Consider the following 17,610-nt stretch of genomic DNA (forward strand, 5'->3'; position numbering starts at 1 on the left):
AATCGGACAATGAATGGTTAATATAATCTAAGGCCATCACCAAGTTCAATTTATGGTCTTATTTATAATTTCCCATTGTATGAAATATGTAAGCAGGAGCATGTAATATTAGTGGCTTTAGAGACATTAATCTGACCATGTTTAAGATTCTAACAATTTAAAGTGCTACCTTGGTTCTATATGAGGTGGGGATTTAACACATACATACAGTTTAAAGGGATGAAAAATTTACTGACCTGCATTTGTGGCTTCTACTTTAATGGTGCTATTATTTATTCTGTGAAATGACATGATTCACTTTTTACAGTATTAAAATATATCCGTTCTCTTTCAGTAAAAAGATTTTCTACTCTGACTGACAGGGATATAAATATGCTAACCTACATCAAGATCTTGGCTCTAATTTCCAAGACTTAGCTAGTAAAAACTCAGCAACATGAACAGATTTTTTTTAAAAAAATAGTTTTATAAAATTCTTCTTTAGACTCTTGAGCCTACAGCTTCCTTTTTATCCTTTTTTTGGTGCTCTCCCTCTCCCAGCCAAGGGTATATGCTGATACTGAAGGCTTAGAAATGAAAATAGGATAGCAAGCATTATGCCTTGAGTTCCCAAAGTGCCTTTCATTACGTTAAGTCAAACCTTGGCTACTAGTAACAACTGATGCAGCAGAAAAACCCACCTATTATTAACTCAAGCAAATGGATGCAATCATACAAAGATATATACATGCCCAATTTGCTTAGATGGAATGAATATTAGCAACAAAATGCAAGATTCATGATAAATAGAATTTGTACTTTAGCAGTGCCTACAAAACAGAAGAAAAATTAAAGAATAATAAAAAGCTGTAAAAAATAGATCTAAAAAAGTTAGAAAATAGGAGGTGTCCCAAGAGTATATCGGGAAAGATATATTCACTTGTGTAACTTTTGCATTCACTGTAGCTCTACAGTACTAACACATTAGTACAGCCAGCACAGTGTGATGGCTACACTATTGGACTTTGACCAGGTAGACCAAGACACAAATCCCCATTTCATAGAATCACAGAATAGCAGAGTTGGAAGGGGCTTATAAGGTCACTGAGTCCAACCCCCTGCTCAGTGCAGGAATCCAACAACGCATACCCGCCAGGTGGCTGTCCAGCTGCCAAAAACTTGACCAAGTGGACGGCTTTGAGTAACTGTCTCTCAGTTTATTCTGTGTACCTACCTGAACCTTAAGATCTTCTTCAGAAGCCCTGCTCCAAGGGCTCCCAACAAATAAAGTGAGGTGGGTAACTACCAGGGAGAGGGCTTTTTCAATAGTGGCACCCCTTTTATGGAACAGTGGTTCCAGACAGATTTGCCTGTCATCTTTTCAGTGCTAGATGAAGACCTTTCTGTTCTCCCAGGCCTTTTAAATATCAAACATAATTTGGTTCTCTTAGTTTTTAAATTGGGGTTTTAATTTTGGGGTTACAATGAGTTTTGTTTCATTGCATTTATGTTGCTTTTGATTTCATAGCTCTATGTTTTATTTTGTATTTAAACTGCTTTTATACAATCTTATTATAAGCTGCCCAGAGACCTTTACATTATATGACAACAGAAAAATATCATAAATAAATAAATATTCTATTTCACAGTGTTGTTGTGAAGACAAAATGTTATAACTCCATGCATGCTGCCTGGAAGAAAAGAATATCAATCAATCAAAGTTGTCTTCTGACGATGAATGTGTAATTTGAAAAGTTACAAGTTACAAGTCAAAAGAGGATGTTGTGGCTAATATTATTCCCATATTTCTGAGTAATATGAATCTTTAAATAACAGAGGAATCCACCATGCTCTCTTTGCGCTGAAATACCTCTGCTGAGTTTTAGTACAAGCATCACTCTGTCAGGGCAGTATTCCCATTCTGCCTGCTGAACACGACAGCAGAAGGCCCTAGAACAGGCTGTTCTGGGAGCATGAGTGGCTAAACCAGCCCAGGATCTATTGGATATCACGCTGGTTTCGTTGCCATTGTGTGACAGCATTGGGCCCAATCTTCTTGCCTCCCCCCATTCGCTTTGGCTGCCATGCATAGCAGGGTTGTAGTTGCACTGGTGGCCCCACCACTGCGTACAGCCCCACTGGTCAGCAGCTAGGATTTGGATTGCACTCTAAGTTAACAAATAAGCCACCCTTGCTGGCCATACTGTAACACAATCACTAGCTTGCTAGCTTCTTGTTTTTTTTAACATTGTAGGTAGCATTAGAGGTATTTATATTTATTTACTTTCTTTTTTAGAAACCGATGACTGATTTGTGTTTTCCTCATTTATGGATCAATGTTGAAACTGCAATGCATTAGCATCATGTGATCATTTTTATAAATGTGTGTGAAATTCTAACTGTATCTTCCTTGAGCAACATTCAGCAACGCTCTAATGAAGGCCATGTTAACAGTGTAATGATAAATTTGTACACATGACTGCAAATAAACATTTACAGGTACCAATACATTCCCTATATATTGAGTTAAAGAATGTATCCTTTCTTCTTTACTAAGTTATTCCAACAAAAGAAGGAAGTTAAGCTTTGGCAGCCTTGAATTAGGAAAACTGGGTGACATGTTATGTATATCTCAGCATCAATCACAGAGCAGACTTTCAGCTGTTAACTTACCTCATTAGCTGTGTTGTGAGTTCCAACAATTCTGATAAAAGATGCTGCTTGTCTGTCAAAAGTTATTACTTGCCAAGATCTGCAAAAGAAATAAGAGGGACAAAGAAAATTACCCACAGTCACACTAACAGGGCTATCCTAACTGTGCCTACTCAGAAGTAAGTCCTACTGAATTCAGTGGGGCTTACTCCTCATAAGTGGGGTTAGGACTGCAGTGCATAGTTAAACTATGGAATTCACTCTTGTAAGAAGCAATGAAGCCCACCAACTTGAACGGTTTTAAAAGATGATTAGACAAAATCATGGAGGATAAGGCCACGGTGGCTATGTACTCCTTCCACTGTCAGAGGCAGTATACTTCTGAATACCAGTTGCTGAGAATCACAAGTGGGGACAGTGTTGTTGCACTCAGGTCCTGCCTGTGGTTTTCTCATAGTTTGGCCATTGTTAGAACAGGATGCTGGACTAGATGGGCCTTTGGTCTGATCCAACAGGGGTTTCCCTATGTTATTATCAGGACAGAGGACATTGGTTGTTGTTGTTTTAATTCAAAGAGAAAAAAACAAAATAGTTGAGACTTTTTTAAACAATAGTAATTTAAGTAAATTTTTACATTAGGGGCTGCTGCTTCGCTCGCCAAACCTGCCTACTGTCACCAAAGCTTTACTAAAGTTATTTACACCAGCTTTAACAGAAGTTGTGGTGTTCCTTTAAAAGGCAATACCTGTCCTTAAAGGCCTTTAGTACAACAGGAGATAAGAGTTAGTTAGTGCCTGCCTGCAAATCACATCCAGTCTCTAACTGTCACTAAGCCCTATCCTCTCTATCCCTATCCTCCCTATCCCGTCAAATCCTCTCTCTCTCCAAGCCCTATTTGAATCCTCAAGCACACACACACTCTATATATCACACTCCTCCTCCTCTCCACTCTCTCAACCAAATACAATTCATATGCAAATACTTCCTCGCTTAGCCAAACACCACTTAATTAGTACTGTCAGGAATATCACAGTCCTTTAATAACTTTGGTAGTCGTATTGCTTTATTTAGGTAAGATGTGAGCACGCTTGCTAAAGAAGCGTCTATGTGGGGGGATATGGTTTGTCTATATCACCTCTATTTTCCCCTCCTGGGGTGGAAGAATATAGAAACAGCTGCTAATTTAAGTAGCCCAATTTACACATAATCTTTGCTATACAGTTGCTGCCACAATTCTGTTTCCTTGCAGTTAACTCCTGTGCCAGTGAGTAACATGTAAAAAGCTCAAGTGCATTGGTCTTCTGTAAGAAGGAGGTATCCAGGCCCCTTTGCAGGTCTGTGTACTTGAAGGGGCCTAGAATAGATCATGTAGGGAATTATTTAAAATGAGATTAAAGGATACAATTTACTCTTTCAAAAGTGACCTGTAAAAATAGGGAAGAACCTAAACTGCTAACAAAAAAATAATTTGAGAGATTACTACCTTTCTGGCATTCTGTTTCAGATAGTTTCCATTATTTGCACAAGAAAAAAGAAGGTAATTCAGGTGTCCCCAAGACAGTCTTCTCATTGCCAGTGGATATGAACACTGAATAAGAAATAGCTCAGCTTTCATTGCAGATCCCCCCCGAAAGGAATAAAGGCTGTTATCTGTCAGATTCAGTGAAGACTTGAATGGGTAGATGTATCAGCAGAAGGACATAACCATATTGATCATGTGGAGTATTTTTACTGAATATCCCTTTGACAATCCTTTAGAAGTTTGCCTCCTGCAGTTGACCTCATAAGTTCCTTCCTCATATGATCTGCACTCTTCTTTTGAATATTGTATACACTGTGACAGAGACTGCAAGATTTTGAGGGCAAGGATGCAGTTTTTATTATGGGACTTCTGAAAATATTGATTTTTTTAGTTTTTATTTAAAGTTCAAGTGGTTGCACAACAGATACGTAAAATTATGAAAAGAACAGGGTAAGTATACAATAAACAAAGGCATTAGCAAAGATCTAGCAAACCATGGAGGGAATCAATCGCAAGACAAAACAAAGGCAATAATAGTAATAAAAAAGAGCAACTAATCATAGAACAGAGAGTGGCCAGCGAAGTCAAAAGGGGGGAAGTCATAAATATTTCCAAATAAATTCATACTTGGCAGGGTAGAGAGACTGAAGATTCTGATTATTCATACATGTAACAAAAGTCATATTGTGTATTTGATACACATAATATCTATTTGTAAAACACACACACACTTCTGAAGTAGTTACTGACATTACTTTTTACCAAGGGAAATTTATAATTTCTAACTGCAAGTACGGAAAATTCAGCTGACTGACGCCAAGTTTTACCAGGGTCCAGTTCTGAGCCCTAGTGATGCCTGAAGAATTAACCTCCATTTATGGAGTGTGAGAATGTGTGTGTGATCTATGAAACTCTTTTCACTTACAATGGGCTCCAACTGGGAGGAAGGGCAGAATATAAATCAACTAACTAAATAAGAGAAATTTAAAGTTCAATAGGAAATACTACAAATGAAAAATGATATGTAATCTTTATACCCTTGAAAGCAGAACATCTTAACTTCACTGATTCTCCTCTGCACTACTTTGATTCAGGAATATTAATTAAAAATGGTTGCTGAACTTTGTAAAAAATTATGATGATAATAATTTCCTTGGATCTGTTGCATGTAATAATAATAATAATTATTATTATTATTATTACTATTAATAATAATAATAATACCTGCAACAGATCCAAGGAAATGATGATGATTTACCCATCCTTCACCTTAAGTCCACAGGAAGGGTCACAACAGTTCAAAATACAACATTAAAAACAGGTTTAAACAAATTACATAGCAAGTTGAGGGTGAGGAAAAATCAAATGTATTTCCACAGGTTCTGACAAGTAGCTTTGCTACTATGGCTTACCATTCACACAGAACTCTTCTAATATTGCCCCTGGAAGATGTTAAGTGCATAATTTTTCACTCCTACATCACAATATGAATTACTGCTAGAAAATGAACCCAATTTTCCTGCGGTGGTAATTTTTTATTTTTATTTTTAGTAATGCCAAGAAATCCCAGAAAGGACCATTAGCCTTACCACGTAAAATATAAACGAATGGAAGACTAAGAAAGAAATGTAGCACTGATACATATACACGAAAACACAGGCATTATAATTAAAAAAAAATGTAATAATTACTTCCAGCTGAGGCTTACATCTTGAAGAAAAGGCCAGGGAACCAGCAGCCTATGCTTAGGCTTACATGAGGGTCCTCAAGCTGAAAGGAAAGCGTGCATGCTGCTTGGCCAGCTGAAGTCCCCTGGTGCCACAGCTTCATCTCTTCAAAGAAATTAGCCTTGTTATAGCCCTAGGGGTATTATTTAATACTCCATATCTCACCTCAGCCATCCCCTCCCAGCTCTCTCTTCTGCTTGAGTCCCCCAAGGAGAGCTGTAATTGATGATTAGCATTCCAAAGCCATGCTTGCATCCTGTGAGCCCGTCATATTTAATTACATTTTAACTATATTCGTCTTCAATAATAGCCTGAACATAATTTAGATAATTATCTCACGCTCTCTCATTCTCAGAGTCTGTCTGTTTCAGAGCTTTTTGCAACGAATAGTGCTTTCTCTGCTCAAACATATAAACAGACTCTTGGGCTAAGTACTTTCATCTTTCCAACAGCAACAGCTGTCACTAAGAAACTCAGTAGCTTTGAGCATCCCACACTCAATTCAAAGAGAGGTCTTCATGCTTCTCCTTGCTGCTTTATTTTGGAGGCAGAAGGAAAGGAAAAGAACATGATTGCCCAAAAGTTATCTAAATTATAATGTTCTACTTTTCTTTCATCTTTAAATGTTAATCACTGTTACAGTGTCCTTGTCTACATGCAGATACCCAAATGATACACGTTATGATCTCTGACCAAGAATCATGGCAAAAAACTGGATTTTCTGAGTGGGGGAGATAAGCAACAAGACAATGAGACAGAGTTTAAAGCAACCTAATATAGAGTTTATTACAAACATAAGGTACATAGACAGCATTCAGATTGGACCAACAATTATATGGTTAAATCAATAGAAGGAATTGGGGATCAGGAAGGCAACATGAGAAGGAGAAAAGGAGTAATGTGTGGGTGGTATGGAAAGGCTGAGGAGGGGACTTCCCGGAAGATTGCTCCGCCTGTGGCTGCCTATGAGATGAGCTCTGTCTCAGAGGAAGCTTTTTTCAGTTTAAAATCAGTCAAAAGGGAACTTTGACTGGTGTAAATGTTCTCCCAGGCAAGGGTGAACCGAATAGATTATCCACAGAAACTTCGTTGGGCTGTCGGTGGCTGGAATTGATCAGGAATTCCCTGGGAAAGGAAGGCATACCTAGCAGCCGAGGATGGAGTTAGGACTTCCAGCAAGCTGGGCTGAAAAAAAGCGAGACGTTTTTTCTTTTAAACGATCCATAACGGGCGAGCTTTCTTCTGTCTAATCTTATCATTTGGCTTAAATTACTACAGTAAAAGAGATTTGTTTAAGAATCAGCAATTAAGATACCTGGGTGAGTTACACTTCTCTCTTTTATACAAGGAATTAAGGAGGAGGAAAGAAAATTTAAAAAGCTTATCTTATTTTTTATGGCAAAAAGCAGGCCTGAATTTGGAAACTATAAAGATTAAAACGGATGAGGGGCAACTTACCCGAAGAGAAAATCTGATTTAGATGATTATTTGATTGATATATGTCTGGGACTACTTTTTCCTGGACTACTTTCTTTAGACGAATCTGCTGTTCGTGTATGTTACTAATTGTTCGGCGCTGTGAACCAAATTTGTTTTGCATTCTTGGACGTGCGGGAGATAAGAACTGTGCTGGCCAGATGTCAACAGGCCTGGAATATTAACTCCCTTATTGCTGGAAAAAGAAGCAAATTACTCTTTGCTTGGGAATTGTGGCTATATTGGAAATTTGAAGGGTTTTTTTTTTCGGCTTTAAGAATGACAATCAAAGAAGTGGCAGAGACCCTGGATGTACCCCTGGAAGGGTTTTCCCCTCTGGATATGTTTCACAAGATAATGGATGAGATTAAGATAACGAAACAAGAACTGGGACAGAGTAGACAAGAGATGGCAACTGAATTTGATAAAGTGAAACAGGAGTTGAAAGAAATAAAGGATTATATGAGAAAAGAAGCAGATGGACAAGCAATAGAATATGAAAAAGAAATTAAAGGGAAGGAGCAAATTCTGGAGATTGGATCAGATATATCAAATGTGGAATTGGAAAAAGATTTGGACTTTATGGCAAAAATTGAAGGGAGGATGCAAGTCCTGGAGATTGGAACAGGTATATCAAGTGTGGAACTGGAAAAATATTTGGAGTTTGTGGATCCTGGAGATAAAGATTACTGTTTGGAATTCGGCGTTGTCCCTGGAGAAATTGATGAAGATATCAGAGATAAAGCTATCAATGTTTCGATGGAATTTCTGGACTGGAATGATTTGATGGAACTTGAAATAGAGAAAATTTATAGAATTAATTCCAGATATGTGACAATGGAAAAACTCTCAAGAGATGTGCTAGTGCATTTCGTAAAAAAGAGGAACAGAGATATGACTTTACAACAATATTTCAGCAACACATTCAGAATTGATGGCAAGGAAATATTTGTGATCAAGGAAATTCCCATCAGACTCTTACTATATGACTATGACTATGACAGCAAGATTATTATGGGTGCAAGGATGGAAGTTGGAAGATGGAATTAACACTGATAATGGAAAAATGGCTATTGAAATTACTGGTCCTAGTAGACTTGACGAGATGGATTAATTGACATGTTTATTTGAAGAAAAATCGAGGGATATATTTCTCAAGGAGTGGAAACCTCTCTTTGACTTTTTGTAGAAAGAATAAAGTGATGTTAATGAGATTTGATGATTAATTAAGATAACTATTGGAGGAAAGTGATTTTGTAATATATTAAGAGACAGGTTTGTTATATATCATAGACCTATAACTGATCTGCGACAAATCGGAAGTCAACATTTTATTTTATTGTTTAATTTGTTTTTTGTTTTGTTTTGTTTGAAAATTTGAATAAAATTAATGATTAAAAAAAAGGAAAGGCTGAGGAGGGAGGAAGCTGATAATAAATAATGAGATGGGAGAGCAATGGATACCAGTTATACATGAAGGTTACACAAGGGAGTCAAACGTAAGTAACACATCATCTGCAGCAGCATGGGGAAACTTGCTTGGAGAGTTAGAGAAGTGGAGAAGAAAACAAAAGGAGAGGGAACGAAGATCAGAGTGATTATTAATTATCGCAAGGCAAAGGGGGTAGAACAGGACTCTTTCATGGGATCTATTGTGAATCTGGAGACATCCTTTGCAGCTGGACACCAGAGTTGCATGGATTATTCCTGATGAATTCTCAAAGGGCTAAATATCCTAGCTCTTAAGTTTGAAAGGTACACCTTATTGTCAAGAAACATCCAAGGAAAAGGCTTTGGGAACAAGGGAGAGCCTTTTTAGGTCCCCTTGAGTTTCGTATGGCATGGAACTTTCCTAGATGGAAGCCATGAAGGAGGTACACAAGCACTGGCAAGCTACATGTTTCCTTGGAGCCCTTGTAAAACTGAGTAGACAAATAACAAAAATGTCGAAGGGGAGGGGAAACTAGGGGTAGAAAAGATCTGGGGTAAAGGTGAAGATCACAAGTTACAAAGTGAACCTAAACGGAATCCAAAGTTCTACCTCAGGACTCCTGTTAAAGGCTTGGTTGAGTGAGTGAGGGTTTTTTTCTAAGTCAAAGGAGGGGAAGGGTACTGACAAAACTAGTAGGATCTTTTTCCTCCTATGGATGGTAAATACAAAGGGTGTTTCTTGCACATCCTGTTGACCATGGGTTCTTAGCTTTAATGGGTGCTAATGCATTTGCTAATGGGTTGCTTCAGGGCTTCCGGCATAGTACATTCTCTCTTTAAGGGCCTAGGAAGCCCTTTGAAGGCCTAGCAGGTGTGCCACAAGGCTTGATTGCATAAGGAATCAAGAAGGGCATTTCCAGCTAAATGAACCTTTTAAGAAGGCAGGCTGGGGAGGCAGATGCACTAGAAATCTTATGCCAGCTGCTTAATTTGGAACTTGCAATTTGCAGCAGCCAGAAGAAGAAAGAAGACAGGTAGCTAACAGAGAGGGCTAGAGGCCTGGCTCATTTGTATGCTCTCATATAATAGCTTTCTTACTATTGCCCTAATTCTACCACTATGGAGAACCCATGGAGTTGAGAAGTCCTCAGGAATGGATGGCAGCCACAGTGGAGAATTTAGCATCCCAGAAATGAGTTTAGTGCTTGAAAACTGATCCTACAAAGTAACAAAGCAGGCACTCTCAATTCATGAATTGAATTTATTTTTCATGCAAGAAATGAATACATTTATCTTGATAATTTGAAAACAAGCAAAACACTGAGTTCACCTAAGAGGGGATGGTATAGTTACTCTGGAAAACAAAAATAATGCAATTTGTGCTAAAGATATGGCAGAAAAAGAAAATAAAAATGCATTATCATAGTTGCTATAGTGACAGTGGAAGTAAATCCACAAATACCCTATGCAAACAGCATCTGGAAGGAACTAAGGCCACAGCAGATACGTGAATTTAAAACATGAAATTCTGCCAGCATACAATCTATTGTCACCTGCATAAATTTTGATTGCTGTAAAGCAGAGGGACAGTATTAACACCAACATTAAAATGTGTTTGATTAAAATCTGGAATATTTCATACATGGCAAAGGTTACAAAGGACATTCAGTAATGGGGTGGCAGAAAAAAACCTCCCAAAGCTTTTATGATAATTGAGAACTATTTATAAACTTTATCAGATATACATATTGATTAGATATTAACTGCTATACCTCATTCAAACTAATTTAAAATAGTATTATTGAGTTATTACTGTTAATGATTGTACTTATAATTTGTATTATATTCCACTTTATTATATTTATATTATAGTAGTGTACTTGACTATATATCTGATACTACTGATTGGTATTTTATTATGTACTAACCTAGAATTAATCTGAATAAGAAATTATGAAGATGGAGTGACACTGGATAACTTATATGTATAACAATAATCAGTCCCTTGTGATGTACTGATTAACTGAATTGTTGCTCTCCTTGATTACATATCTAGATGAAAAGTAAGTTTCATTATATGTATGTATGCATATATGCATTTAATTTTTTATTTTTAAAAAAAATTCTGCCAATGATCATTTTAATATTACCTGGCTTTGCCTTTCTTTTTCTTTTCTTTTTTTGCTTTAACATAACAGTTATGAAGCAGCTGAAAAGCATATGGGCAGTGGGGGGAGAGAAATGATCACCATTTTAAGTAAATCAGATTGGGTAGGATCCAATGAATGGAAGGACTCCTTCGATTTGTGAGACATATGTAGTGGAGGCTCCTGCTAAAGAAAAAGGAAGAGGAGAAAATGGAAATTTGACTTACTGTGAACTTCTGTTTGATGTTGGCAGTGGAGGACATTCTCTTGGAGGGATGATACCTCCCTCTGGAATGACAGGAAGGCTCCACAATGCTTTGCCTCCTCTCCAGGGGGAGGAGTCATCCTGCCCTCTTGTCCAACTGGCAGATCAAAAACAGACATACTCTCGGTGCACACAATCAGGCAAGAACCCTTGACTTCTGCTGCCAAGGCCTCCAACCCCAGAAGGATCACCCAAAGCTCCAAAATGTTTATGCACAGCTGAGCCTCCTCTGGGGACCATGTCCCCTGTACTATTCTGTGGCCCAGATGGGCTCCCCATCAACTACATGATGTGGTTCTTCCATGCTCACACCCTGAGACAGTCTCTGAGGAGCAAACCACCACTTCAATTCCTGTTTCAGACAAGAGGGGACATGAAGAAGCCTCTGACAAGCTGCTATCTGCTCTTGAAATGGTAATAGGAGATACTGAAGACTGCGGAAGTGATACTGAGCCCAATGGATCAGATCGTAGATTGACACAAGTAGGCCCTGGAGTCTTGTCAAGGACATCAGCTCCATCTGGGCTGAGGATCTTGTTTGCATCACTGCGCTGGTGATTTTCCTCACTCTCTTGTGTGAGTGGCATGCAAAACACCCTTATATTGACCTGCATCCCCAGGTGAACCAGGGTCTGGGAAAGGGTAAGTGACCTCTTTTCTTCGTTAACTATAAACAGATGCCTGAGACAAGCCAAGGTGGTCTCAATATCCCTCACACAAGCATTCTGAGATGGGCTCCTTATGAGAATGTTTTCTAAGTACGGATGAAGACAAACACCCCTTGTCCTGAGAAAAGTCACCAGCACTACCAATACCTTTGTGAAGACCCTTGGTGCTAAAGATAGGTCGAAGGGCAACAGACAATACTGGTAGTGTACCCCGTTGTCACAGAACCTTAGAAAACGGTGATGTGCATGTAGAATAGGAATGTGGAGGTAAGGCTCAGAGAGGTCAACTGAGGTAATCAAGTTTCCTGTCCTCAATGCCACCACAATGGACCTCAAACTCTCCAATTTGAATTGCCTCCTGGCTACCCAAGTATTGAGCCATTTGAGATCCAGAATAGTCTTGATGTCACCATTTTCTTTGGAACCAAGAAAAAATGTAGACCCCAGACCTCCTCTGCAAGGGTGGGGGGACCAGCTCTATAGCCCAAATATCAAGCAGATGTTGGATGGCCCTGAAATATTTTTGGTGCCTGTCTGGATCCTGAATGCTATTGAATCTGCCTCAAAACGCCTATGTAGTGCATGCTCCACCTTTTGTCGCATGCATCCTTAGGTCCACCTTCCTCCTCTAAGGGGATAACCATGGAAGAAGCCAAAGCAGCCACAGGCAGGAATACAAAGTTGTTACATTACAGCCTCAGAAAAAACATAGTGCTTCTTAACAAATTGGGACACCAGCTTTCCCTTATTGGGATGCACCCACTTAGCCTTCCATGCACTAAAGGAGTCTTAAGTCTGTAAGGAAGGAAAGGCTTTCTTGGCTCCAACAGAGGAAGACATTGTTGGGACCAGTCGAACAGCCTCCTCAGCAGAGAGCTGAAGTACCCTGCAAGCCTTAATTAAAAGAGTCTGGAAAACATCTGAATGAAGCAATCTGGGCTGAATGGGGAGTTTTTCCAATTCCTCCCCAGACAACTCACCCTCTTCCTAACAAGGATTTGAAGGACCAAGATCAGGATTACACAAATTCCCATGATCCATAACGTTCTGACTCCCATCTTCCAATGCCCCAGATTGTTGGACAGGTAAAACCAAGGGCTGATCACCTGGTGGAGAAGCAATAAGGACAAATGGCACTGTAATCTCCACTACGTTCACAACAGACACAGTAGACATCATTTCATTTGCCTCAGCAACAACAGCTCCTGTTGCACACAAAGATCTGGACCTTTTAGACGTTGGGGAAGAAGTTCTCACAGAACTGTCTGATGACGAAGACCTGTGAGGTCTCCTCCTCCTTTTGTGCTTAGAATGAGACTTGTGCTTGTGTTCTGTGCCCAGAACCTTGTCCACCGTGAATGCCAGCTGCTTGCAAAGAGCCCTGAAGCTCAGAAGCAATGCAAGAATGTATCCAGGATAAGAACTTAGGGAATTTACTCTCTGGAGGAAATGGTGGTGCTTCCCCTTCAAGGGAGAAATTCTTCCCTCCTTCACTGCGAACACTGTGAAGGAGAAACAGCTGCTCTCTGGTGAGAGATGCTGGGAAGGGAGATGCTAGAATCAGAGATATCCTACTACCTCTTAGCAGATTGCTGGCAGTCTGAAATGCTGGCTGGTGAAGTCATGACAGAGAAAGACTTCCTGCCTACTATTGATAAAAAAGGGACCAAACAACCCTACTTGGTTCTGTAGGGTTGCAGGGCACATTGATTTAACAATCAATACTGTTTGGTGTCATGAGAAGAAGTGACCAAAAACGTTTAACACTAAAATGGCACTCCTGCCCTTTTTTCTCTCCACTGCTCAGAATGCTCCACTACTGTCGCAGCCAACACGCAGGGCAAACCCTGACCATCTGATGGGACAGCGGGAGCACCAAGATGGTTAAATTTGGTCTTTGGTGATACACCATGCGAACCTGGGTAGCCACCAACTTTTCCCCCAGGGGAACCAGAGATCAGGGCCTGATGATAAGCAGGGTGAACCCCAATAACTACTGACATGCTTCACAGGAGTGTCTTTCCCTCAGAAGCAAAACTCACGAGGAAAGAAAATGAAGCACACTCAGACTGGGAAAGAAATAACCCAACATGCACACACACTCAAACAAGTAAAGGGAGAAGAGGAATACTCCAAAAACCTCACAAACACGAGAAATATGACAGAAAAACAGAGGGTAATGAAGCACAGCAAAAGACCACAACTGTCTTTAACCGCAGGCAGAGCCAGACTCGAGGGCGGGATGAGTCCTCCCTGGAAAGGAGCCAAAGCATTGTGGACCCTGCCTGTTATTCCAGAGGAAGGCATCATCCCTACAACAAAATGTCCTCCACCGCCAACAGGCAAAGAGGCAATTTTTGCAGCTTCCTCTTTTCCTCAAATGGCACCTCCAAAACTGTTCTAGATGATCCTCCAACATCTGGAGTAGCTTTTTAGAACACAGGAGACTACAAGGTGAAGGAGGAACTGGCAAAAATGGCCTCCTCCCTTCTTCCATGAGAAGTGATGTAGCAAAAGCAATTAAGAGCTATAATGCAAGGTCTGAGCAAGTTATATCAATGAGATTAAAGGGGAAACCTATTAACATAACCAGCATCCAAGTCTACACTCCAACGGCAAATGCAGAAGAGGAGGAATTGGAGAGATTTTACGCAGAAGTACAGGAAGAAATTCATCACACACCAAAACAAGATGTGGTGATAGTCATGGGAGACTGGAATGCAAAAGCAGGGAACAGAGAAGAACTAGGGATTGTGGGAAAATGGGGCTTAAGAGACAGAAATGAAGCAGGAGAAAGACTTACTGAATTCTGTGAAGCCAATAACTTGTTTCTTGCAAACACATTTTTTGAGCAACTGAAAAGACGACTGTACATGTGGACAATATAGGAATCAAACTGATTGTATAACTGGAAGCTGAAGATAGAGAAGTTCCATACTTTCTGTGAAAACAAGACCAGGAGCAGACTGCAGTACAGATCATGAACTGGTCGTATCAAAAATCAGAGTAAAGCTAAAGAACAACAACAAAGCATAATCATAATGCCAAAATACAATTTAAATAACATCCCAGAAGAATATAAAGATCAGATATGGAACAGATTTCAGGCTTTAAACTTAGTTGATAGAGAACCAGAAGAACTATGGAGTGCAGAGACATTATCAGGGAAGAATGCAAAAAGACAATACCTCTAGTTAAAAAGAGAGAAAGACCTCAATGGATGACTGAAGAAACTCTTCAAATGGTTAAAGAGAGAAGGAAAGCAAAGGCAAAAGGAGACAGAAACATGGTTAGAACCCTAAATGCAACAATACAGCGACTAGTACGTGGGACAAGGAAAACTATTACAATAGTTACTGTATACAAATAGTAGAGGACAACAAAAAGGGTAGAACAAGAGCCCTATTCCAAAAGATTAGAGAAATTAAAGGGAAATTTAAACCACGAGTAGGGATGTTGAATAATCAACAGGGGAACACACTGACTGACCGTGGTGAAATAAAAGGAAGATGGAAGCAATACACTGAAGAACTCTAAAAGAGATGCAAGGATGACAGATTCATTCACAGAGGAACCATATGATGAAGAACCAGAAATTTTAGAATGTGAGGTGAAAGCTGCTCTTAAAATACTTGGAAGAAACAAATCACATGGAAGAGATGGCATACCAATAGAGCTGCTACAAGCTACTGAGACTGAATCTGTCCAAATCTTGACAAAAATTTGTCAACAGATATGGAAAAGTAAAATGGCCCACAGACTGGAAGCGTTCAATATACACCCCAATTCCAAAGAAAGGGGATCCCAGGGAATGCAGTAACTATCGAACTATTGCCTTAATATTCTATGCAAATAAAGTAATGCTCAAGATTCTGCAACAAAGGCTTTTACCATATATGGAGTGAGAAATGCCAGGCGTCCAAGCTGGATTTAGAAAGGGAAGAGGCACAAGAGATCATATCGCAAACATATAATAATAATAATAATAATAATAATAATAATAATAATAATAATAATAATAATTTAATTTTTAGGCCGCCTATCTGGCCGAAGCCACTCTAGGCGGCGTACATATTAAATTCAATAAAATACAAAATACAGTAAATACAATAAATACAATAAAATACAAATAATCATCAGTGACAGAATAGCAGCAATTGTAATACATAGCAGCGGGGATTGAGTATATAATTAGCCCATCCCGATAGTCTCAAAGGCCTGACCAAACAGCCAAGTTTTTAATGCTTGGCGGAAGGTATCCAGGGAAGGGGCATGTCGAAGATCGAACGGGAGGGAATTCCAGAGAGTGGGGGCCGCCACCGAAAAAGCCCTCTCTCTAGTCCCCACCAACCTAACTACTTTTGTTGGTGGGATTGAGAGAAGGCCCAGCGTGGCAGATCTTGTCGGGCGGCATAGTTGGTGACGCTGGAGGTGCTCCTTCAGATAAACCGGGCCGAAACCATATAGGGATTTAAAGGTTAACACCAACACCTTGAATTGGGCCCGGAAAACTACTGGAAGCCAGTGTAGATTAAATAATACTGGTGTAATATGATCACGGCGACGGCTGTTTGTAAGTAAACGAGCCGCCGCATTCTGTACCAGTTGAAGTTTCCGGACCATTTTCAAGGGTAACCCCACGTAGAGCGCATTGCAGTAGTCTAATCGAGAGGTGACCAGGGCATGTACTACCAGTGGGAGCTGATGAACAGGGAGGTAGGGTTGCAGCCTGCGTATGAGGTGTAGTTGGTACCAGGCTGCCCGGCTCACTGCCGAAATCTGAGCCTCCATGGCTCATTCCATTATGTTGGATAATGGAACGGAGCAAGAAATTTCAGAAGGAAATCACCCTGTGCTTTATAGATTACAGCAAAGCCTTTGATTGTGTACATCATGAAAAACTATGGACTGCTTTAAAAGAAATGGGGGTGCCACAGCATCTGATTGTCGTGATGTGCAACCTATACTCTGGAGAAGAGGCTACTGTAAGGACAGAATATGGAGAAACCAATTGGTTCCCCATCAGAAAGGGTGTGAGACAGGGGTGTATTTTATCACCCTACTTGTTTAATCTATATGCAGAACATATCATATGGAAAGCAGGATTGGACCAAGATGAAGGAGGTGTGGGGAAATTGGAGGAATATCAACAATTTAAGATATGCAAACGATACCATACTACTGGCAGAAACCAGTAATAATCTGAAACGAATGCTGATGAAAGTTAAAGAGGAAAGCACAAAAGCAGGACTACAGCTGTCAGCTCGGATTGATTTAGCTTTCCTATGATATTGGAAAAGAACATCTTCCACGGGTGACTCTCCCCTCACAAAACTTTGTTGGCATGATTCGCAGAGTGTGGGAGGGTGGGCCTCAACATTTACTGAATTACTAACAACCTATGACCTCACCCTAGACAAATTCTCAAACTTTAATCCGAGTTACGCAATTGGATCTTTAATCATGATGCCTATCAAGATAGAGCATCAATTGTGGCAGCCTCTTTTTCCCTCTGGTTCCCTCAAATTAAACTCAACCACGCCCCGGCTGCTTATCTTAACAGTTTGACCTGTGCTCAGTTGCGCAGAGCCTTTACAGAATTGCGGTTTCAAATCATGCCCTCAGCTATTCTAGAGGGCAGATATAAGGGCACCCCGATCGCTGAACGCCTCTGTATTTTTGGTTGTAAAGTCCCTGAAGATTTAGCCCATTATATGCTTTTATGTCCCTTATATCAGCACCC

General features: G+C 39.9%; 1 protein-coding gene across 3 annotated transcripts in view; it reads right to left on the minus strand.

The window, feature by feature from the left end:
- Nucleotides 1-17,610, minus strand: part of BTBD9 (BTB domain containing 9) — a 299,604-nt gene that overhangs the window by 17,159 nt on the left and 264,835 nt on the right. For all 3 annotated transcript variants that reach the window (XM_061624891.1, XM_061624893.1, XM_061624892.1), the window contains exon 10: nucleotides 2,653-2,731. In XM_061624891.1, coding sequence (XP_061480875.1) covers nucleotides 2,653-2,731 — 79 coding nt within the window. The remainder of the gene's footprint in view (nucleotides 1-2,652; nucleotides 2,732-17,610) is intronic.

This window comes from Rhineura floridana, chromosome 4, assembly GCF_030035675.1.
Source record: "Rhineura floridana isolate rRhiFlo1 chromosome 4, rRhiFlo1.hap2, whole genome shotgun sequence".
Taxonomy (NCBI): Eukaryota; Metazoa; Chordata; class Lepidosauria; order Squamata; family Rhineuridae; genus Rhineura; species Rhineura floridana.